Source organism: Erythrolamprus reginae, chromosome 1, assembly GCF_031021105.1.
Source record: "Erythrolamprus reginae isolate rEryReg1 chromosome 1, rEryReg1.hap1, whole genome shotgun sequence".
NCBI lineage: Eukaryota > Metazoa > Chordata > Lepidosauria > Squamata > Dipsadidae > Erythrolamprus > Erythrolamprus reginae.
In genome coordinates, this window is record NC_091950.1 from 412516976 (window position 1) to 412541644 (window position 24669).

Consider the following 24669-nt stretch of genomic DNA (forward strand, 5'->3'; position numbering starts at 1 on the left):
GAGGGGTGAAACTGGGCCCTGCAGGCAATTTAGATCAGAGGTAGGGAACTGCGGCTCCTTTTGTGGCTTGTGGACTTCAACTCCCAGAATTCCTGAGCTAGCATGATTGGCTCAGGAATTCTGGGAGTTGAAGTCCACCAGTCATAGAAGAGCCAACTTTGCCTACCCCTGTCCTAGAGGATGGCTGGCTCAGGAATTCTGGGATTTGAAGTCCACAAGCCATTAAAGGGCCATAGTTCCCCCATCGCTGGCTTAAATGTTACCCTGCTGTCCTCAAAACCTGTCAAAATCTCCCAGCTGATCAAAGGTCCCTTCTCAACACCACATTCTAAACTTTTAGCTTCTTTACCAACAAAACCCAGATTTGTAACTACAGTAGTACCCCTAGATACGAGCATAATTCGTTCCATAAGGGAGCTTGTATCTCGAGGCAACTCATATCTGGAACAAGTTGTTTTTCCCCTCCGAGATAACCAAAAGCAAGGATTCTTGTGCCACCTAGTGGGCGCTCGGCTCGTATCCCGAATTTGAGCTCGGGAATAGAACAGAAATGTCTCTCCCCTCGTGGCTCGTATCTTGAAATACTCGCATGTAGAGCAGCTCGTATCTAGAGGTACTACTGTATACAGTTTGAAATAGTGCCCGGATAATTTGAAATAAGAAAAGTGCTAGTGAAAATGCTTGGGGGGAGGGCGGTGGTGGTTGTTTTTGTGATTTTTTTTTTAAAAAAAGACACCTTTTTATCATGTTTATTATTAACCGTTAATCCACACAGAAGAAAAAAAAGCCATCCAAATGTAAACATTTCAAAAAGGAAGCCTTTGACTTGAGCAAACACATCGAGCATCCATATTGCTGGTCAGCCTGCATGGGTGGTCTCGCCATCTTCTCCGTCCGTAACTTTGGGGATTTTCCATTTTTAAGATCGCAGGTAAGTTGTTTTTTTCCCCCCACAGGCGTATGAACAGCACGGCGGGTGGAGGTGTTGGAAACCCCCAGGAGCCAAGAATCATTAAAAACACAGCAAGCAGCTATATCTTTTGATTACTGGCTTCCAGATCTCCTAGAGCAAATCGCTCAAAACGGATAACCGTTTTGCTACTGTTAAGGCTGAAGGGGAAAAGGAAGGGAGGAGGGAAGGAAATTAAAACAGTCACAGGTTAATTTCTACTATAAAATGAAATGCCAATGAACACACCGATTCTAATTTCCAGCACAGAAAGCAAGACATTGAGGCTTTCCTATGTAAAATGTGTGTGCATTTCAAACGTTTTGAACAACGAGGTGCTTTCTCCCATTACATTTTCAAATAATTTTTCCAGACTAAGAGAACTTCTTTCAGATCTCTGTCCTGCAAGAAGTGCCCCTGTAGAGCAGAAGGTCCCCAACCTCGGCGACTTTTAAGACTTGTGGACTTCAACTCCCAGAGTTCTATCATGATGTGTGATGGAAACTCCAGGGTCTTTTACAGTTAAGGACAAGCTGAAGTTTGTTTATTTGTTTATTTATTTGTTTATTTATTACTTAGATTTGTATGTGTTTGTTTGTTTACTTACTTACTTACTTACTTACTTACTTACTTACTTACTTATTAATTCGATTTTTATGCTGCCCTTCTCCTTAGACTCAGGGCAGCTTACAACATGTTAGCAATAGCACTTTTTAACAGAGCCAACATATTGCCCCCACAATCCGGGTCCTCATTTTAAGTTAAGTCAAGGACTAGCTGAACTATGTAAGGAAATACAGTGGTACCTCTACCTGAGAACGCCTCTACTTAAGAACTTTTCTAGATAAGAACCAGGTGTTCAAGATTTTTTTTTGCCTCTTCTTAAGAACCATTTTCTACTTATTTATTTTATTTTATTTATTCGATTTTTATGCCGCCCTTCTCCTTCGACTCAGGGCGGCTTACAACGTGTAAGCAATAGCACTTTTTAACAGAGCCAACATATTGCCCCCACAATCCGGGTCCTCATTTTACCCACCTCGGAAGGAGGGAAGGCTGAGTCAACCTTGAGCCGGTGATGAGATTTGAACCGCTGATCTTCAGATCTACAGTCAGCTTCAGTGGCCTGCAGTACAGCACTCTACCTGCTGCGCCACCCCGGCTCTTAAGAACCGGAGCCCGTAAAAATTTTCCAAGAAATTTGAGAGCAGCATGAAGGCCCGGCCAGTTTCCTGCCATTCCCCCTGGGTTTCTCTCTCTGGCGCAGTGTATGGAAGGCAGCCTCACGCCGGGTGTATGGGAGGCGCATGCTCCTCCTCGCCGGCTCAGAGTCCCTCTTTTTTTTTAAGCCTTAAAGTTTTGGATTTTTTTTATTCCCCTCCCCTCACCTTCTTCCTACAGCAGCGACTGTCCTCCTCTTCTTCCTCCTCCTCCTCCCACCCAAATTCCAAGCTTTTATTTCTTTCCTAATGGGTTTGCACACATTATTTGCTTTTACATTGATTCCTATGGGAGAAACTGCTTCTACTTACAAACCTTTCTACTTAAGAATCTGGTCATGGAATGAATTAAGTTCTTAAGCAGAGGTACCACTGTAGTGTGATTGATGTTATTTATGGGCCACATTTAAATATAAACATGGAGAAAGATTTTGTATTTAGCTGGGTAATTCTCTTCTGATGCCTTGCTCACTATTGTCATTAAAAAAAAGGTAGCCTGGGCATTTGGAAGGCTGAGTGGAATGAACCCCAGGTCCTTTCTAGTTCTCAGACTGTGGGCCTTTCGTTTTCAAATCCGTTATAGAAGAAAATTGGAAGATCCTGGGTTTCCTGTGCTCTAAGGCAAGGAGTCTCCAACCTTGGCCACTTTAAGACTTGTGGACCTCAACTCCCAGAATTCCTCAGCCAGCTTTGCTGGCTGAGGAATTCTGGGAGTTGAAGTCCACAAGTCTTAAAGCAGCCAAGTTTGGAGACCCCTACTCTAGGGCATCGTATCATCAATTCTATTCCTTCTGCAGTTCATTAGCCAAACAGAAATAATTAATCTCTCCACTGCTTTCTGTTTTAATAAGATTTCCACAAAGGAAAAATGCTATGGGTGAAATTGAAACTGTTGAAACATTTAGGTAATGATCCCTTATTTTAAAACAGACATTGCATTTTGATAAATCAGGAGTTCAGAACGGAACCGCAGCATCATGGATGTTCTCTGAATTTGCTTGTTAATTGCAGATATTTCCTAACCCAACAAACGAACATCATCGGTGCTAGTGAGTGTGAGGTTTGCTCCTTGTTCAGCCTTTAACAGACAGGTAGAAATACAGTGATCCCTCGGTTAGCGCGGGGGTTACGTTCCAAGACCTCCCGCGCTAACCGATTTCCGCGTTATACTGGATGCGGAAGTAAAAACACCATCTGCGCATGCGCGCCCTTTGTTCCATGGCCGCACATGCGCAGAAGGTGGAGCGACGCAAGTTCGGAGGCTGGCAATGCAATGGTGATTTTTCCGGGCTCCTCGCCGCTACCCACAAGGCAGCGCTGGCGGCAATGGCAATGGCAACCCTCCCTCCTTCCCTCCTTCCCTTCTCTCCCTCCCTCCTTCCCTCCTTCCTTCCTCTCACCGGCTTTCTTGGGGCAGCATCTTCCAACAAGTCTGAACAAGTTCCAACAGTTGCAAAGCTTTTTTTTGCGTTTGCAACGATTGGTTGAGATTTTGGCCAATCAGCAATCAGTATGACGTCATCGGGCGGGAAAAACCGTGGTGTAGGGAAAAAAACGCGGACTTATTTTTTAATTAATATTTTTTGAAAAACCGCGTTGCAGCGTTTCGCGCTAATCGAGAACGCGCAAATCGAGGGATCACTGTAAACCACATTTACACACCATTCAAGAGACAATAAAAGCATTAAGAAAGGAACAGAAAGACCAGCAGTCATCTTCTCCAGCAATCCACACCCAGACAAGCAAGAATTAACGCCACACAAACAATCAAGCAAAAAGCAATAGTCTTCGTAAGCTGCTTAAAACCCACCTCTGCCGTCAGGCATGGGGGAATTGAGATCCTCTTCCCCCTAGGCCTTTACAATTCTATGCATGGTATGTATGTATGTATGTTTGGTTTTTTTAATATTAATGGGTTTTTAATTGTTTCTAACATCAGACTACTATTGTACACTGCTTTATTGTTGCTGTTAGCCGCCCCGAGTCTCCGGAGAGGGGCGGCATACAAATCCAATAAATAAATAAATAAATAAATAAATAATCAAGGAACTACCAAAGAGAAAAACACATCCCAACTTGAACCGGTAGGACAAGCTGTTGTACATACTCCTGGTCAGTTGGAGGATACTGAAGAGCTTGATGACTCTGATACTGATAGTGTTTATGAATTAGTGGCAGACCCTGGGTTACGGGTATCAGAACAGGTGGGAGGCCAGCCCCAGGACGTTGCTATGAGTCCAGACTCCAGTGAAGAAGAGACAGACAATCGCTGGTTAAACCCTCACTTCAGAAGAGTTCAAAGGCGCAGGGAGCGAGTGTTAGGAAAAAGATATTAAGGGGAGGAACGGGTTAATTACTGGAGTGATGTATTCGTCACGTCAGGGTGCCAGCGGGGAAGAAGGGCTGAGTTTTCAGTGTTGTGATCCATCATGGACATGTGTCATTTTGGCTCCGGAGTGAGTTAGCTTATTCATTATTATTTCGCAGCTATTCCTGGTGCTTTTGAACTACGCTGTATAGACATAGATAAGGGAGGAGTCATGGAGGAAAGTTTGTGCACTCTAATTGCTAAAGATAAAGAGAGAGGAATGTGACTGTATTGCATTTTGACTACGGAGGAGAGGAGAATAAAAAGTGGAGGGTTTTTTGTGTATGAAATCCTGCATTCAGTCAGCGTTATTTTCAATGTAATCAAAGTTCTACCAGAAGCCAGAACACAAGCTATTGTACATAAAAAGGCAGCAAACCCCTCTCCCACTGGCATTGATGATGTTGCCTAGTCAGGTCACGAAACGTCTCCAAGCAAGCGATCAAGCTCGGAGCGCACCAAGGACAATGCAAACATGAACAGGTCTACACTGTAAAATCAGCAAAATGACTTCACGTTCAAATTCCCCATTAAGCTACTGTTCCCATTTTGAATCGGACAGTCATTTTAAAAATGTTCTTGCTTTTAATACAAATAATAATGTACAAAGCACAGTCTTAAAAAGAAGCCATCCCCTTCGCCCTCCTTTCTCCTTTCATGCATGCACGAATGCTTCTTCTATTTATAGAAAGGCAGAACACACATTAAAGTGATCAACAGGAAAAGTTTACGATATATTCTAAGAGACGACGGAAGTGAGGTCATCGCCTTTGAAACATGCAAAGATATAACCACTTTGGACACAATGAAAAATTAGCCAAAATCAGCACTGGTTACAATTACTCATCAGTTCAGTGGGGTTTTTTCCCCCTTAATGGTCTTAATTCGTCCCCTCCTATGTCAGGGTTCCAAGTAACACCCCCAATGAAGGAAAACTCCAAGGTTTTCGAGTTTCCTGAAAGTTCCACCTGGCCAGGTGGGATTAAAAAGATATACATTTCGAATTAGCCCCACTGGAGCTGTTATGGAAGAATCAACTGTAGTTTTCTTTTTTTAAATGTCTTTCTTGCTGGAAGTCAAATGCGCACTAAAGTTCAACGTGTCTTTGTTTTAAAACTCGCCTACAAAAGACAGGGCTGTTAGGTTTTTGCATTTCGTGTTTGCTTATGCTTTGCAGACCAGGCTGGTGATAGGAGGAGAGAGGCAGAAAGAGAGAGAGTAAGAGGTGAGAGAGAGAGGGAGGGAGAGAAAGAGAGATGGAGGGAGGGAGGGAGAGAAAGAGTGAGTGAGTGACAGAGAGAGAGAGTGAAAGAGAGAGGGGGAGGGAGGGAGGGAAAGAGTGTGTGAGAGAAAGAGAGAGTGTGTGTGTGAGAGAGGGAGACAGCGAGAGAAAGAGAGAGGGGGGAGGGAAAGAGAGAAAGAGAGGGGGAGGGAAAGAAATAAGAGTTTGTGTGTGAGAGAAAGAGGGAGGCAGGGAGAGAAAGAGTGAGAGAGAGGGGGGAGTGAGGAGGGAGAGAAAGAGTGTGCGTGTGTGAGTGAGAGAGAGAGGGAGGGAAGGAGAGAAAGAGAGAGGGAGGGAGGGAGAAAAAGAGTGAGTGACAGAGAGAGAGTGAAAGAGAGAGGGGGGGAGGGAGAGAAACAGTGTGAGAGAGGGAGACAGGGAGAGAAAGAGAGAGAGAGAGAGAGAGGGAGGAAGGGGGGAGCGAAAGGGAGAGAGGGAGGGGAGAGAAAGAGTGAGAGAGAGAGAGAGAGAAGGAGGAGGGAGAGAAAGAGTGTGTGTGAGAGAGAGAGGGAGGGAGGGGCGGACCAAAAGAGAGAGAGGGACAGAGAGGGAGGAGGGAGGGAGAGAAAGAGTGAGTGAGAGAGGGGGAAGCAGGGAGAGAAAGAGAGAGAGGGGGAAAGAGAGAGAGGGAGGGAGGGAGAGAAAGAGAGAGAGGGAGGGAAAGAGTGTGTGAGAGAAAGAGAGAGTGTATGTGTGAGAGAGAGGGAGACAGGGAGAGAAAGAGTGAGAGGGGGGAGGGAGAGAAAGAGAGGCAGAGGGAGGGAGGAGTGGAAAAAATTCCCTCTAAGTTCAGTGTTAATAGAGAGGCAAAGAGTTCTTAGCAGACAGGTCACTTCACATGAGCAGCCCACACCAAGAGAAGAGGCGGGACGGAAGAAGGAACTGTTAGCAGCATCAGGAGGAAGAGCACTCAAAAGGTTAAAAAAATGGAAACGGTGCACACAAGGTCCGAGCTGCTGGGTAGATTAGTCACAAGTGCTCATGCAAGAGGAAACTCAGGTATGGCCCCAGGAGCTACAACCTGTAAGAGAGAGAGTAGAAGGAAGACACACAGAAAGGGAAGAGAGTTAGTGCACAGTCAAAAAAGGTTCAAAGGTTAGAAGCACCAGGGAGGGAGGGGAAAAAAGAGAGATTTGTCTGGCCGTTCAGAGGTCATTTTTCCTAACTGAACTGATTCCTTCCTGGAGATTCTCAAAGGCGCTTTTTTTTGTGAAGCAATTGGACTTCCTGGTTTTTCATCGAAGACATTTCACTTCTCATCCAAGAAGCTTCTTCAGCTCTGACTAGATCTAGTCCAGTTATCAACAATGTTCCCTCTAATGTTTTTTCGGTGTGGGTGGAAAAGTATAGTGTCTGAGCGGCACTCCCTTTGGGACTGGGCGGAATAGAAGTATAAATAGATAGATAGATAGATAGGTAGGTAGGTAGGTAGGTAGGTAGATAAATAAGAAAAAAATCCCTTTTTATTAAAAGAAATTAATAATAAAACAAAACCAAAATCTATTACTATTATTACTATCTTCTCCTCTTTTTCCATCCCTGTCTCCTCCCACCTTTTGTGTGTGTGTGTGTGTGTGTGTGTGTGTGTGTGAACTCTTGAACCATTTCCAATAACAGGTGAGCTATTGGAAATGGGTCAAGAGTTCACACACACACACACATACACACACAAACGGCTGTGTTTTTTTTCCCTCTGTTATTATTTGGGTGCTTTTTACCATATGCTTTAAATCATGAGTCATTTCTCTCTCTTTCTCTCTCCCCCTCTTGCTCTCTCTCTCTCCCTCTCTTTCTATCTCTCTCCCCCTCTTGCTCTCTCTCTCTTGTTTTCTTTCTCTCTCTATTGCTCGCTTCTCTCTTTCTATCTTTCTTGCTTTCTTTCTCTTCTCTCTCTTGCTATCTCTCTCTCCCCCCTTTTTCGCTCTCTCTCTTTCTCACTTACTTTCTCTCTCCCTCTTTCTTTCTCTCTCTCTCTGTCAGTGAGGGGGCTGCGAGAGCACTTTCTCCGATCACTTTGGGAACGCCTGCCCTGCCTCTACTGCAGCCCCCTTGCTGAAAGTCCGGGACGAAAGCACTCCCAGCGAGGGGGCTGCGAGAGTGGCGGGGCGGGCATTCCCGAAGTGTGCGGAGAAAACCCTCTCTCGCAGCCCCCTGGCTGGGAGCGCGAATGAGGAGAAGCCGCAGCTACCGCCGCGGGAGAAGTCATGCCCCAAGGCAGGAGGCGGAGGAGGAGGAGATGGGGCGGATCAGGCGGGCGGGGTGCAGGGCCGAGAGGCCAGGGGCGCGAGGGGGCCGGAGGCACTGTGGGGAGGCAGGGGCAGCCGCGGCTCCCTTTCCTTCTACTGCCGGCGCCTCCCCACCCCCGGGCTGGCAGGAGGATGGGGAACGCGCGCCCGTGGAAAAGGGTGCACGGGAGGTATTTTGGGGGGCACGCGTGCGCACGCGCACAGCTTACGGGGAACACTGGTTATCAAACCTATGGCACGGGGGGCCATATCTGCTGGCACACGAGCCGTTGCCTTAGCTGAGCTCCAACATGCATGTGTATGCTGGGCAACTAATTTTTGGCTCAAACAGAGGCCCTGGGAGGGCGTTTTGACTTCCAGAGAGCCTTCAGGAGGATGGGGGGAGGGAGTTTTTACTCTCCACTGGCTCCAGGGAAGCCTTTGGAGTCTGGGGAGGGCAAAACATGAGCCTACTGGGGCCACCAGAAGTTGGGAAACAGGCCGTTTCTGGCCTCCAGAGGCCTCCAGGAGTTGGGAGAAACTGTTTTCACCCTTCCAGGCATTGAATTATGGGGTGTGGGCACTCGAGCATGAAGTGATAGCGTGCATGCACGCTCTTTCGACACCCGAGAAAAAAAAGGTTCACCATCACTGATCTAGTAACTAAGCCTTCACTGTGGGCGTATGCGCCATCGCCAGCTGCTCTTCCGGATTCTGGCGCTCTGACACATGCGCACCAGTTTCGGCATTCGTTGCTGAAAAGGTTAATAATACAGGTCTACAAATAATATTTTTTTGTAATCATCTCAGTACACCTTGTACTTTTCTGCATCATTTTTTTGTTCTGATTTCAAAAATGTATGTAGTTTTTTCTGTAGCAGGTATAGTTTCCACGGAGCAGCATCATTATTATAAGGTGTAAGAAATACAGTGTTCCCTCGATTTTTGCCGGTTCAAACTTCGCGAAAAGTCTATGCCACGGTTTTTCAAAAATATTAATTAAAAAATACTTCGTGGTTTTCCCCCCTATACCACGTTTTTTCCCGCCTGATGATGTCATATGTCATTGCCAAACTTTCATCTGCCTTTAATAATTTTTTTTTAATAAACTTTAATAAATAAACATGGTGAGTAATAATCTAAATGGTTGCTAAGGGAGTGGGAAATTGTAATTTAGGGGTTTAAAGTGTTAAGGGAAGGCTTGTGATACTGTTCCTAGCCAAAAATAGTGTATTTACTTCCGCATCTCTACTTCGCGGAAATTCGACTTTCGCGGGCGGTCTCGGAACGCATCCCCCGCGAAAATCGAGGGAACACTGTATACTGGCCACATTAAGAAAACAGTAATCTATGTATCAGAAATAACTTAATAACAAAAAGGCTTCTATATCAGACACTTTATGTAATAGAGCAAAACTAAGCATATTTTTGGAATCAACACATCACACTCTATGAAGCAGACATATTATTTTTGCTGATAATTTTGTGTGTGTGTGTATTGTCCAATATAATCACTGGACTAGAGGGTGGGGAATTCCCGAAGAAGCTTAGCATTTAGACTTATATCCCGCTTCGTAGTGCTTTTACAGCCCTCTCTAAGCGGCTTACAGAATCAACATATTGCCCCCTAAAATCTGGGTCCTCATTTCACCCACCTCGGAAGGATGGAAGGCTGAGTCAACATTGAGCCAGTGGTGAGATTTGAACTGCTGAACTACAGCTAGCAATTAACTGAAGTAGCCTGCAGTGCTGCAATCTAACCACTGCGCCATTCAAACTTCTTGGATGAGAAGCGAAATGTCTTTTTAAAAAAAACCAGAAAGTGCACTAGCCTCTTAAAAAAAGCACCTTTGGGACAACTGAATTGATCTCAATGGATTAAATAGCCACTTTATTTAGTAAACGCATATAGGCCTTCTGTATTCATATGCTATAATAAACATGGAGGTGTCTATCAAGCCTGCTGACCGTGTCTCATTGGTTCATCAATCAAAAGGACAAAGCAATTTTTGGAAGTAGGCTAGACAAGGAGAAGCAATACGTACTCAGCTGATTTCCAGAAGTGTCCTGGGTGAGAGAGCCTCCGGTTTAGTTTTGGCAATTTTTCAAGCATTTCCATTAAGAGGGTGAAGCTGGGCCGCTCGGCCACGTCGAAAGCCCAACATGCCGAGAGGATTTCCTACAAGATGACAATCACCATATAAAAACAAATAAAATAACCCACAGCATTCTTAGAAAAGTAATTATTATAATACAGTGGTATCTCTACTTACGAACTTAATTCGTTCTGTGACCAGGTTCTTAAGTAGAAAAGTTTGGAAGAAGAAGCAATGTAAAAGCAAATAATGTGTGCGATTGGGGAAACCACAGGGAGGGTGAAGGCTTTGTTTCCTCCCAGGAGATTCCTAGAGAGGCCCCATGGAGGCTTCTCCCTGCCTTTTCCGGCCCTGTTTCCTCCCAGGAGATTCCTAGAGAGGCCCCATGGAGGCTTCTCCCTGCCTTTTACGGTTACAGTTTCGGAGGCTCGGGTTCTTAAGTGGAAAATGGTTTTTTAGTTATTTTAAATATTACATTTGTCATATGCTGTTTTATTATTGTTGTTAGCCGCCCCGAGTCTAAGGAGAGGGGTGGCATACAAATCAAATCAAATCAAATCAAATCAAATCAAATCAAATAAAACAAAATAAAACAAAATAAAACAAAATAAAACAAAATAAAACAAAATCAAATCAAATCAAATCAAATAAACAAACAAACAAACAAACAAACAAACAAAATGGTTTCAGGAGGGAACTGTTTTTAACAGGAAAGTGAACACAAGAACAAGGGGACACAATCTGAAGTTAGTTGGGGGAAAGATCAAAGGCAACATGAGAAAGTATTATTTTACTGAAAGAGTAGTAGATCCTTGGAACAAACTTCCAGCAGACGTGGTTGGTAAATCCACAGTAACCGAATTTAAACATGCCTGGGATAAACATATATCCATTGTAAGATAAAATACAGGAAATAGTAAAAGAGCAGACTAGATGGACCATGGGGTCTTTTTCTGCCGTCAGTCTTCTATGTTTCTATGTTTCTATGTTTCTAAATGGTTCTTGAGAAGAGGCACAAAAATCTTGGAACACCCGTTTCTTATCTAGAAAAGTTTGTAAGTAGAGGCGTTCTTAGGTAGAGGTACCACTGTAATAATAACAGACTTGGAGGGGACCTTGGAGGTCTTCTAGTCCAACCCCCCTGCTTTGGCAGGAAACCCTCAGACAGACGGTCAACCAACATCTTAAGAACTTCCAGTGTTGTCACAACTTCTGGAAGCAAGCTGTTCCACTGATTAATTGTTCTAACTGTCAGGAAATTTCTCCTTAGTTCTAAGTTTCCTCTCTCCTTGTTCAGCTTCCACCCATTGCTTCTTGTTCTACCCTCAGATGCTCTGGAGAATAGGTTAACTCCCTCTTTTTTGTGGCAACCCCTGAGATATTAGAACACTGCTATCATGTCTCCCCATGTCCTTTTTTTCATTAAACTAGCCATGCCCAGTTCTTGCAACCATTCTTCATATGTTTTAGCCTCTGGTCCCCAATCATCCTTATTGTTCTTCTCTGCACTTTTTCTAGGATCTCAACATCATGGCGACCACAACTGAATGCCGTATTCCAAGTGTGGCCTTACCAAGGCCTTATATAGTGGTATTAACACTTCACGTGATCTTGATTCTATCCCTCTGTTAATGCAGCCTAGAACTGTGTTGGCTTTTTTGCTGCACACGGCTGGCTCATATTTAAATGGTTGTCCCCTGAGACTCCAAGATCCCTCTCACAGTTACTACTGTTGAGCAATGTACCACATAAGCTGTACCTGTGTATTTTGTTTTTCTTGCCTAAATGTAGAACCTTACATTTATTTATTTATTTATTTTTAAATTTAATTTAATTTAATTTAATTTAATTTAATTTAATTTAATTTAATTTAATTTAATTATTTTATTTTATTTTATTTTATTTCATTTTATTATTTCATTTTATTATTTTATTTTATTTTATTTTATTTTTATTTTTTTATTTTTTATTTTATTTATTTTATTTTATTTATTTTATTTATTAGATTTGTATGCCGCCCCTCTCCAAAGACTCGGGGCGGCTCACAACAACAATAAAAAACAGTATAAACAATGGAACAAATCTAATAATAAGGATTACCGTATATACTCGAGTATAAGCCGACCCGAGTATAAGCCGAGGCACCAATTTTTGCCACAAAAACTGGGAAAACGTATTGACCCGAGTATAAGCCGAGGTTAGAAAATGCAGTGGCTACTGGTAACTTATAAAAATGGAAAACAATAAAATTACATTAATTGAGACATGTTTTAGAATATTTATTTTAAAGAAAACCAGTAAACTAGCTCTGTAAATTTAAAAGAGGGTAAACAAATTAACAATATTAACAATAAATTAAAAAGTAAAAAAAGTAGCTCGATCAGGAACAAAGCTAAAACCTAAGAGTTAAAATCCTTCAAAACTGGATTCCTTCTCATCATTAATTGGATTTACATTATTGTTCTGTTTTTATATATGCTGTGAGCCACCCTGAGTCCTTGGAGAGGGATTGCATACAAATCCAATTAAATAAACAAACAAACAAACAAACAAACAAATAAGTGTATCCAAAGAAGAGCTTCAGCATTAGCTGCTGTGAGGTTATCAGCATAGAAAACCAAATAGATAGATAGATAGATAGATAGATAGATAGATAGATAGATAGATAGATAGATAGAAAGAAATAGATAGATAGATAGATAGATAGATAGATAGATATAGATAGAAAGATAGATAGACAGACAGACAGATAGAAAAATAGATAGATAGATAGATATAGATAGAAAGATAGATAGACAGACAGACAGACAGATAGAAAAATAGATAGATAGATAGATAGATAGATAGAAATAGATAGATAGATAGATAGATAGATAGATATAGATAGAAAGATAGATAGACAGACAGACAGAAAAAATAGATAGATAGATAGATAGATAGATAGAAATAGATAGATAGATAGATATAGATAGAAAGATAGATAGACAGACAGACAGATAGAAAAATAGATAGATAGATAGATAGATATAGATAGAAAGATAGATAGACAGACAGACAGACAGATAGAAAAATAGATAGATAGATAGATAGATAGATAGAAATAGATACAGATAGATAGATAGATAGATAGATAGATAGAAAGAAAAATAGTTAGATAGAAAAATAGATAGATAGAAAGATAGACAGATAGAAAAAAGAATTCCTGTCTAGCTCTGCCTCATAACACATTATTAGATCCTATCCAAGCAAGAACAGCAACTACCACAAAATACCATTTTTTAAACAGTTTAAATCCTTTCAAAGGAGGGGGAGGAGAATCTGACAGCAGGGGCCCTTTTTAATCCGACTCACCATTGCAAATGGCTGCCTTCTTTGCTTGAGTTAGGGAGAGGAACTACGGCGTGCCAGAGGGGACAAAAGCTGGTGCCTCCTCGCTCTGGCTCAAGCAATGGCGCCCTCGTGTGGTGACTTTGTCAATGACCCGAATATAAGCCGAGGCTGTGTTTTTCAGCCCATTTTTGGGGCTAAAAAACTCGGCTTATACTCGAGTATATACGGTATATAAAAAACCCCAACTGTTAAAAAACCATAGAACACATACATACCAAACATAAAATATAAGAAAGCCTGGGGGAGATGTCTTAGTTCCCCCATGTCTGGCGATATAGGTGGGTCTTGAGTAACTTGCGAAAGACAAGGAGGGTGGGGGCCGTTCTAATCTCCGGGGGAGTTGATTTCAGAGGGCCGGGGCCGCCACAGAGAAGGCTCTTCCCCTGGGGCCCGCCAAACGACATTGTTTGGTCGACGGGACCTGGAGAAGGTCAACTCTGTGGGTCCTTATCGGCCGCTGGGACTCGTGCGGTAGAAGGCGGTTCCAGAGGTATAACCTTACTTAACCTGGAACTTACCAGTTCCAGGAAAATCCAACTTTGGGATCCCATGGCGTTGAGGTTTGGCCAGGAGGTCAGACTCAGAGGCCGTGTCTACTTACCCCAACTTCTTTCCCCAGGCTACTCGCTTGCAAGACTTGCTTCATTCCTTCACCGCTTCCGATCTGCCAAATCAAGGCCTCCGCTGGCTGGCTCTGAAAGGGCCATTCTCTGGCTTGAAGCTCATACCACACAGTCCTAAGAAGCAAAGCAGTTCCAAGTTGAAAGTCTGAAATGTTGACAGTCAGGTCACCAAATAGGCATTAATTCACTCATTCACTCACTCACTCACTCACTCACTCACTCACTCACTCACTCACTCACTCACTCAGTCTTTTAGAATACAGTGGTACTTCTACCTACGATCTTAATTTGTTCCATGACCAGGTTCTTAAGTGGAAAGGTTTGTAAGGAGAAGCAATTTTTAAAAGCGTGCAATTGGGGAAACCACAGGGAGGGTGGAAGCCCTATTTCCTCCCAGGAGATTCCTAGAGAGGCCCCACGGAGGCTTCTCCCTGCCTTTTCCGGCCCTGTTTCCTCCCAGGAGATTCCTAGAGAGGCCCCACGGAGGCTTCTCTCCCACCTTTTCCGGCCCTGTTTCCTCCCAGGAGATTCCTAGAGAGGCTCCACAGAAACTTCTCCCCCACCTTTTCCGGCCCTGTTTCCTCCCAGGAGATTCCTAGAGAGGCCCCACGGAGGCTTCTCCCTGCCTTTTCCGGCCCTGTTTCCTCCCAGGAGATTCCTAGAAAGGCCCCACGGAGGCTTCTCCCTGCCTTTTCCGGCCCTGTTTCCTCCCAGGAGATTCCTAGAGAGGCTCCACAGAAGCTTCTCCCCACCTTTTCGGGCCCTGTTTCCTCCCAGGAGATTCCTAGAGAGGCTCCACAGAGGCTTCTCCCCACCTTTTCCAGCTCTGTTTCCTCCCAGGAGATTCCTAGAGAGGCTCCACAGAGGCTTCACCCCACCTTTTCCGGCCCTGTTTCCTCCCAGGAGATTCCTAGAGAGGCTCCACAGAGGCTTCTCCCCACCTTTTCCGGCCCAGGAGATTCCTAGAGAGGCCCCACGGAGGCTTCTCCCTGCCTTTTCCGGTTACAGTTTCGGAGGCTCAGGTTTGTAAGTGGAAAATGGTTCTTGAGAAGAAGCAAAAAAAACCCTTGAACACCCGGTTCTTATCTAGAAAAGTTTGTAAGTAGAGGCGTTCTTAGGTAGAGGTACCACTGTATTTCAGACTGCTACACGAAGCAGCACATTCTAGTTGGAAGATGGGCTTGAACACTGTATTTTCGAGTTGAATTTCCGTATAAAAGGTCAAGTTCAAATAAATCAAATGCCAGGCCATCCTGGATGAATTTTATCTTTCTAAATTTTGGGGCCGACAGAATCCTGAAGGTGACACACAAACGGTTGCAAACCCCTGCTTTTCCGCTGGCATTCCAATGTCATGGTGACTGGTGTTGTTGGGTGTTGCAGACCAAAACACCCCATTGAGAATATTGTTTAACTAACTGTAGGCATACTTGGAACCCTACTATTGTGACAACCTGCTCTTGGTTACCACTTACCACAAAACCTCCATATGCTAGGAAACAAATCACACCCCTGTTTAACTTCTGGGCAAGTGAATTCTCCAATATGTTTAATTTTGTGCCTGGATTAACTCAGTATTCTACGTTTGCAAAACATTCTGAACTATACGGTGGTACCTTGGTATTTAACTGAAATAGTCAGAGGCAGGAGTCGGCAACCAAGACTTTATTAGAAGTGAACACAACAAATGGAGATGAGGAACAGAGGCCATAACAAATGCCAGTATTTATATACTAATGCTGGCTGAGGTAACAACCAATCGGGTGATAGAGCTTTTGCCGCCCTTGCTCCCGACGAACAATCTAACCAATCACAACAACCTGGGCCTCCCATTATAACTAATCACTAAGCCTTACTTCGCTTAGTCTCCGGGCAGGACATAATACTAACTGCTTTAAAACTCGTTGAATTTGGTAAACATTTTATTTATTTATTTTAATTATTAATTGGATTTATATGCTGCCCCTCTCTGGGACTCGGGTGGCTTACAACATATAAAAGAAAACAATACAAATACAGTGATACCTCGTCTTATGAACTTAATTCGTTCCGTGACCAGGTTCGTAAGATGAAAAGTTCGTAAGACGAAGCAATTTTCCCCATAGGAATCAATGTAAAAGCAAATAATGCGTGCAATCCCATCCCAAAAGTCACCCTTTTTGCCTTGCGCCGCTGGGAATTCCCGCCTCCGGACTTCCGTTGCCAGCCGAAGCGCTGGGATTCTCCTGAGGCTCCCCTTGCTCCCAGTGAGGAGAGGCTCACAGAAATCCCAGTGCTTCGGCTGGCAACAGAAGTCTGGAGGCGGTGCATCCCAGCGGCGGTGGTTCGGGTTTGTAAGATGAAAATACAGTGTTCCCTCAATTTTTGCGGGGGATGCGTTCCGAGACCGCCCGCGAAAATCGAATTTCCGCAAAGTAGAGATGTGGAAGTAAATACACCATTTTTGGCTATAGACAGTATCACAACCCTTCCCTTAAACACTTTAAACCCCTAAATTACCATTTCCCATTCCCTTAACAATAATTTACTCACAATTATTACTGGTACTCACCATTGAATAAGACACTTAGTGATCCTGATATTTATAAACATAATTATTTATTAACAATAATTATTTTTTTTGTTATTTATTTGGAAAAATTATTAGTTTGGCGATGACGTATGACGTCAGGCGGGAAAAACCATAGTATAGAAAAAAACCCCACAAAGTATTTTTAAATTAATATTTTTTAAAAAACTGTGGTATAGGCTATTCGCAAAGTTCAAATCCACGAAAATTGAGGGAACACTGTAGTTCGGAAGAAGAGGCAAAAAAATCTTAAGCATCGGGTTCGTATCACGAAAAGTTCGTATGAAGAGGGGTTTGTAAGACGAGGTTTTACTGTATCCTAAATCCAATTAATTTAGACTAGCTAATCTAAAAACCCCTGTAACATTAATCATTCCCATTCAAACAACAAACATATATTGCATTTGTCGGCCAGAGGGCTGGAATTCCTAGAGAGGCCCCACGGAGGCTTCTCCCTGCCTTTTCTGGCCCCAAGCCTGGCGGTCCTTTGCCAGTACTCAAAGTTTGTTTGGCATTTAACGCACAAGCTAGAACTTGTCAATGTCGGCTGCCTTGCGATTCACTACATTATCACTACAGTATTATTTGTACTTATCGTTTTTGGTATTTATTGGGCCTCACGGAACCAATGAACAATGAGTACCGAGGTATCACCGTAAACCTCACAGTCTAGATCAGTGATGGCAAACATTTTTCTTTTTTAAAAAAAAAACCAAAGAGCGAGAGAGAGAGTTGAAGTTTTCCAGAACAGCAATTTTCAAATGTCATGGCTTTTGAAATGTAATTAATTTCACGAGATGTAAAATATGAAAACCAGTGAATTGCAGGTTAACACTCCCACCCACGCAGGCAAATATTTCACTAGATTTTTGAAAACACGTTAGCACCTTTCGCAACCGTTTTCAACGCTTAATCGCATCGCGTGTAACCGCTAAGTGAAAGTGAAAATTGTTTGCAGCAGCAACAACCCGGCCGCACTGAAGCAGCCACAGCTTCCCCAAATTTCAGTCCCTCGGGGAACATGGGTCCTCATATTTTTCACGTACTCTGCTCATTGAGCAACTTGGTTCAAAAAATGTTGCCCTATTACGGTGTACTATTTCACCCATTTAAAATCCTGACAATGAGAGTATTATAGCATTATAGCATTTAGACCCATATCACATCTCAGACATTAACACCCTTGAAAAAGTCCAAAGATACTTCACCAGAAGAGCCCTTCACTCCTCCACTCGAAACAGAATACCCTACGAGACTAGACTTTCAATCCTGGGCCTAGAAAGTTTAGAACTAAGACGCCTTAAACAAGATCTAAGTATTGCCCACAAGTTTCATATGCTGCAATGTCCTGCCTCTCGGCGACTACTTCAGCTTCAACCACAACAACACAAGAGCACACAACAGATTTAAACTTAATATTAACCGCTCCAAACTTGACTCTAAAAAATATGACTTCAGTAACCGAGTTGTCGAAGCGTGGGACTCATTACTGGACTCCATAGTGTCATCCCCAAACCCCCAACACTTTAACCTTAGATTATCTACAGTTGACCTATCCAGATTCCTAAGAGGTCAGTAAGGGGCGAGTACAAGTGCACTAGAGTGCCTTCCGTCCCCTGTCCTATTGCTCTCCTATATCTCCTATACCTTTCTTCTATTCCAATATCTCTTCTTCTACTCTTTCATTGATATGTTCTATTACTATATCTTCTTTTCTATTATTTCTTAGATATATTTTACTATGAGTATCTCCTCTGTAACCTTCATCATGTATTTTACTATGTGTATATAGATATATACCCACTAAAACCCTCATTGTGTATTGGACAAAATAAATAAATAAAAAATAAATAAAATACCTGTTCACAGCTCTCTCTAAGCGGTTTACAGAATCAGCATATTGCCACCAACAATCTGGGTATTCAATTTTACCCACCCTCGGAAGGATGGAAGGCCGAGTCAACCTTAGAAGATTGACGGTAGAAAAAGACCTCATGGTCCATCTAGTCTGCCCTTATACTATTTCCTGTATTTTATCTTAGGATGGATAGATGTTTATCCCAGGCATGTTTACATTCATTTACTGTGGATTTACCAAACATTTCTGCTGGACGTTTGTTCCAAGCATCTACTACTCTTTCAGTAAAATAATATTTTCTCACGTTGCTTCTGATCTTTCCCCCAGCTAACCTCGGATTGTGCCCCCGTGTTCTTGTGTTCACTTTCCTATTAAAACACTTCCCCCCTGAACCTTATTTAACCCTTTAGCATATTTAAATGTTTGCAACATATTTAAACATATTCATGTCCCCTCTTTCCCTTCTGTCCTCCAGACTATAGAGATTGCGTTCATTAAGTCTTTCCTGATAAGTTTTATGCTTAAGATCTTCTACCCTTCTACCATTTTTGTAGCCCGTCTTTGGACCCGTTAAATTTTATCCATATCTTTTTGTAGGTGAGGTCTCCAGAACTGAACACAGTATTCCAAATGTGGTTTCACCAGCGCTCTATACAGCGGGATCACAGTCTCCCTCTTCCTGCTTGTTATACCTCTAGCTATGCAGCCAAGCATTCTACTCGCTTTCCCTACCGCCTGACCGCGCTGTTCTCCCATTTTGAGACTGTCAGAAATCACTACCCCTAAACCTTGAGCCTGGTGAGATTCGATCTGCCAAACTGCTGGCAGCTGGTGATCAGCAGAAGTAGCCTGCACTCTAACCACTCCGCCACAATGGCTCTTAGAGTACATACACTACAATACATTAGCAGTACATAGTTTATTTTGGAGGAAAAACTAGTTTTCCTGCTCTACAATAGCAATAGCACTAAAACTTATATACCAGTCCATACCCTGTTTCCACGAAAATAAGACACCTCTGAAAGTAAGACGTAGGAGAGGTTTCCTAGAATTGCCTAAAATAATAATAATAATAATAATAATAAGAAGAAGAAGAAGAAGAAGAAGAAGTAGAAGAAGAAGAAGAAGTAGAAGAAGAAGAAGAAGTTCGAATCTCTGGAGGGAGTTGATTCCAGAGGGCCCGGGCCACCACAGAGAAGGCTCTTCCCCTGGGTCCCGCCAACCGACATTGTTTAGTCGAAGGGACCCGGAGAAGGCCAACTCTGTGGGACCTAATCGGCCACTGGGATTCGTGCGGCACAAGGCGGTCTCATAGGTATTCTGGTCCGATGCCATGTAGGGCTTTATAGGTCATTACCAACACTTTGAATTGTGACTGTAAACTGATCGGCAGCCAGTGCAGGCCGCGTAGTGTTGATGAAACATGGGCATATCTAGGGAAGCCCATGATTGCTCTCGCGGCCGCATTCTGCACGATCTGGAGTTTCTGAGCACTTTTCAAAGGTAGCCCCATGTAGAGAGCGTATCCCCCAAAGGTAAGATGTAGGAGACGTATACCGTAGTTTTAAATACGGTAGGGGGCAGTGCTCCCTCTAATATCCTGTTCCAAATAACCATAGGCATAGGAATCTGTATAATCTGTTAGAATAATTTTATTGTGTATATTTTATAATTTAATAATGATACACTAAACTAGTGTAATTGGTGGCATTGATGGTGATTGATATATATTGCTTCCATTTATTAAATTTTTGATTGATAGACATAAAAGTTCCAATTTACCATATTTAAAGCTTATTATAAATTAATTGTTTAGTGGAAGGCTTAATTCTTCTTCATTAAAAAAAATAAGACATCCCCTGAAAATAAGACGTAGCACATCTTTGGGAGCCAAAATTGATATAAATTGCTGTCTTATTTTCGGGGAAACAGGGTAGCTCTTTTCAACACTCTCTAAGGCAGGGCTGTCAAACTCCTGGCCCGTGGGCCACGCCCATGCCTGGTTTACCGAAGGGGGGGAAAGTCCCGATATGTGATGCCATCATGATGCCGTGAGTCTGACACCCCTGCTCTAAGCAGTTTACAGAGTCAACATATTGCCACCAATTATCCTCATTTTACCAACCTTGGAAAGCTGGTTAGGATTGAACTGCTGGTAGAGGGCAGAGTTTGCCTGCAATGCTGCGTTTCTAACTACTGCGCCACCTGGTGGCACAGTGGTTAGAATTCGTGATGGTGTACAACACAGGGTGTCATCAAAACACTGGCTGTGTCTTTCTCAATATTCTCTAGCCAAGTTAAAATATGGGCCTTCTAATGTATTATTGTTTCATTCTATTGTAAGCTGCCTTGAGTCACTTTGGGATTGGGCAGCATATAAATCAAATAAATTAAATTAAATTTCTTTTTTTCCAGAAAGGCAGGATATGTTGGCTGATCTTGACGAGAAGAACCTGCTATGACCTTTCCCCATTCTTACCCAAAAGCATAGACATCCGCAGCTTTGGAGAAGGGCAGCTTATCTTCGCCTTTCCCGGGAGCCATCTCGCGGACAATCTCGGGAGCCAGGTAGCACAGCCAATCGTGGGGCAGCTTCAGTTCATTGTCACGCCTGATGTCAGAAAACAAAGAAGAAGTTGAAAACAGGGGTGGGCTGCAGGCAGGGTCGGATGAATTCAAGTGGACCTGAACCAAATCATCTATTTGGTTCAGGTCCACTTGATCTTTCTTTCTTTCTTTCTTTCTTTCTTTCTTTCTTTCTTTCTTTCTTTCTTTCTCTCTTTCTCTCTCTTTCTCTTTCTTTCTTTCTCTTTCTTTCTTTGTTTCTTTCTCTCTCTCTCTCTTTCTTTCTCTTTCTTTCTCTCTCTCTCTTTCTTTCTTTCTTTCTCTCTCTTTCTTTCTTTCTCTCTCTTTCTTTCTTTCTCTCTCTCTCTTTATTTCTTTCTTTCTCTTTCTTTCTTTCTCTTTCTCTCTCTCTCTTTCTTTCTTTCTTTCTTTCTCTCTCTCTCTCTCTCTTTCTTTCTTTCTTTCGTATGCCGCCCCTCTCCATAGACTTGGATTGATTGATTGATTAAACAGATTTTTTTTGCCCTTCAATTAGATTAATAATCTAATCTAATCTAAATTTGGAGATTCTACAGAATTACTTCTTTTAGAGAGGCTGATTGGAAAAAAAGCCAAGGCAAGTTTGAACAATAGAAAAGACTGAGTTGTAGGGGATCTTGCAGGTCATTTAGTCCAATCCCCTACTTAGGCAATAGTCCCTACATCATTTCGGACAAATGGCAGTCCAATCTCCCCTTGAAAGTCTCAAGGGTTGGAGCGTTCACAACAGTGAAGGGCTACCAAAATTTTTACTACCACATTGTGGGCGTGGCTTATGCAGGATTTGTATGCTGCCCCTCTCCGTAGACTCGGGGCAGCTCACAACAGCAATAAAACAATTCATGACAAATCTAATAATTTAAAAACATTTTTTAAAAACCCGTTATTAAGCAGACATACACACAGACATACCATACATAAATTGTATAGGCCCGGGGGAGATATCTCAATTCCCCCATGCCTGGCGACAAAAGTGGGTTTTAAGGAGTTTACAAAAGGCAAGGAGCTGGTTCCAGAGAGTCGGGGCTGCCACAGAGAAGGCTCTTCCCCTGGGACCCGCCAAATGACATTGTTTAGTCAACGGGACCCAGAGAAGGCCAATTGGGTGTTCTGGGGTGGAGCTCCATTTTCTATTCCCCACTGCGTTCCCCCCTGTCTGGGCAGCAGCCCACCCCTGGTTCACAATCGCTGCAGGCAAGATGTTCCACTGGTTGTTCGCTCTCACCGTCAGAACGTTTTTCCTTATTTCCAGATTGAATTTCTCCTTGGTCAGCTTCCATCCGTTATTCCTTGTCTGGCCTTCTGGTGCTTTGGAAAACAGCCTGACCCCCTCCTCTCTGTGGCAGCCCCTCAAATATTGGAACACTGTTATCATGTCACCCCTGGTATTTCTCTTCGCGAGACAGGCCATGTTCAGTTCCTACAACCGCCCTTTGAACCTGACAGCTAACAGAAACTAACCAGAAGTACAATTGCGGGAGACCTACCTTCCTTCTTGAACCACTCCAGAAATCCCAAACAGACCAAAGTCAGTGATCACGACTTTTCCATTTTCATAGAAAATGTTCTTGGATTTGAGATCTTTGTGCACGATCCCTTTTGCATGAAGGTAACCCATGCCCTATGAGAAAAAATAATCACATATACGTGTAATGAATAGGGGGAAAGAATGTTTAAACAGAAAAATTCAGTGATACCTTGTCTTACAAACTTAATTGGTTCCGGGACGAGGTTTGTAAAGTGAAAAGTTTGTAAGACGAAACAATGTTTCCCATAGTAATCAATGGAAAAGCGATTAATGCGTGCAAGCCCAAAACCCATTCCTTTTGCCAGCCGAAGCGCTCATTTTTGCGCTGCTGGGATTCTCCTGAGGCTCTCCTCCATGGGAAACCCCACCTCCGGGCTTCGGTGTTTTTGTGATGCTGCGATTTCGCTGAGGCTCCCCTCGCTGGGAAACCCCACCTCCGGACTTCCGTTGCCAGTGAAGCACCCGTTTTTGCACTGCTGGGATTCCCCTGCAGCATCGCAAAAACACGGAAGTCCGGAGGTGGGGTTTCCCATAGAGGGGAGCCTCAGGGGAATCCCAGCAGCGCAAAAACAGGCGCTTCGCTGGCAACAGAATTCTGGAGGCGGGGCATCCCAGTGGCGGCGGCTTGGGTTTGTAAGGTGAAAACAGTTTGGAAGAAGAGGCAAAGAAATCTTAAACCCCGGGTTTGTATCTCGAAAAGTTTGTATGACGAGGGTTTTTTAAAACGAGGTATCACTGTACTCCATCATTTAGATCCGGCCACAAAAGGTATGCATGATTTTATCGATGGATTTTAAACTGTCTTCTTAAATTGTTCTTTTAGATGTTGTTGTTTTTTTATTGTAAGCTGCCCAGAATCCTCTGGGAGTTGGGTGGCATGTAAATTAAGTAAGTAAGTAAGTAAAAATACAGTGGTACCTCTACCTACAAACGCCTCTACTTATGAACCTGTGCGGCCTCTCTAGCAACCTCCTGGAAGGAAACAGGGCCGGTCACAAAGATTTTTTATGTAAAGTATGAAAAGTGTTGGTCCTAAAACACTGCCTAGAGGGACACCACTGTTGACAGGAGCAGGATTAGATATGGCACTTCCTATTTTGACCATTTGCTGTCTGTTAGACAGAAGCACTGTTATCCAATCATGTAGTGGTCCAGAGATGCCCTAGGATTTTAGTTTCAGAAGAAGTTTGTCATGAACTACTGAGTCAAAGGCTTTATAAAAGTCTGTGTAGATTGCATCTATTGATTTGCCCTGATCAAGTTGAGTGGTCCATATGTTGTTGCAATGTAAGAGTTTCAGATTACAGGATATTTTTTTTTCTGAAATCAAATTGTTTGTTGGAAAGTAGATTACTAGTTTCAAGGTGGAGTGTGGCGGATTGGTTTATGATTGATTCCTTGACTTTGCAAGTGACACAATCCAAAGAGATTGATCTGTAATTTTCAATGTTACTTGGATCACCTTTTCTGAAGCTAGGGATGACCGCGGCTAGTGACCATAGTTTAGGTAAGGAGCTAGTTCTGAAAGTCTTTTTTTAAAAATTTTGCTCAGAAGATTAAATAAAATCCAAAGACTCTTTTACAGCTAGAGTCCAGCGCTGTAAAATTGCTCTCCCCCACCAGAATGAAGCCTAGGAAGAGCAGCTGCCTTGTTCGGAAGACATTCAATACAAATCCCTCTGCAAAGTCCTTCTTACCTTAATAATCTCCTGAGCTATCTGCCTGGTCTTGTTGATGTCCAGAGGAGTTTTGGGATCCCTGACCACTGAGTGTAGCGTCCTTCCTTTGCAGAAACTAAGGAACAGAAACAGACAAATACATTAGCAAGAAAGCTTAACAACAATTGGCGTCTACTGTAGAAGCAGTACAGGTAGTCCTTGACTTATGACCACAGTTAGGATTGGAATTTCGGTCTCTTAGTGATATGATTAAATCAGCAACCACATGACTGTACCTG

The 24669-nt window shown here is 43.0% G+C and overlaps 1 protein-coding gene across 1 annotated transcript in view; it reads right to left on the reverse strand.

Annotated features, from left to right (window-relative positions):
* Window positions 1-737: 737 nt before the first annotated feature.
* Window positions 738-24669, reverse strand: part of KSR1 (kinase suppressor of ras 1) — a 234103-nt gene continuing 210171 nt past the window's right edge. The window contains exons 15-20 of the mRNA XM_070735303.1: window positions 24410-24506; window positions 22672-22805; window positions 21060-21191; window positions 14132-14267; window positions 10090-10223; window positions 738-1110 (exon numbers count right to left, since the gene is read on the reverse strand). Of these exons, the coding sequence (XP_070591404.1) occupies window positions 1032-1110; window positions 10090-10223; window positions 14132-14267; window positions 21060-21191; window positions 22672-22805; window positions 24410-24506 (712 nt within the window). The 3' untranslated portion in view covers window positions 738-1031. The remainder of the gene's footprint in view (window positions 1111-10089; window positions 10224-14131; window positions 14268-21059; window positions 21192-22671; window positions 22806-24409; window positions 24507-24669) is intronic.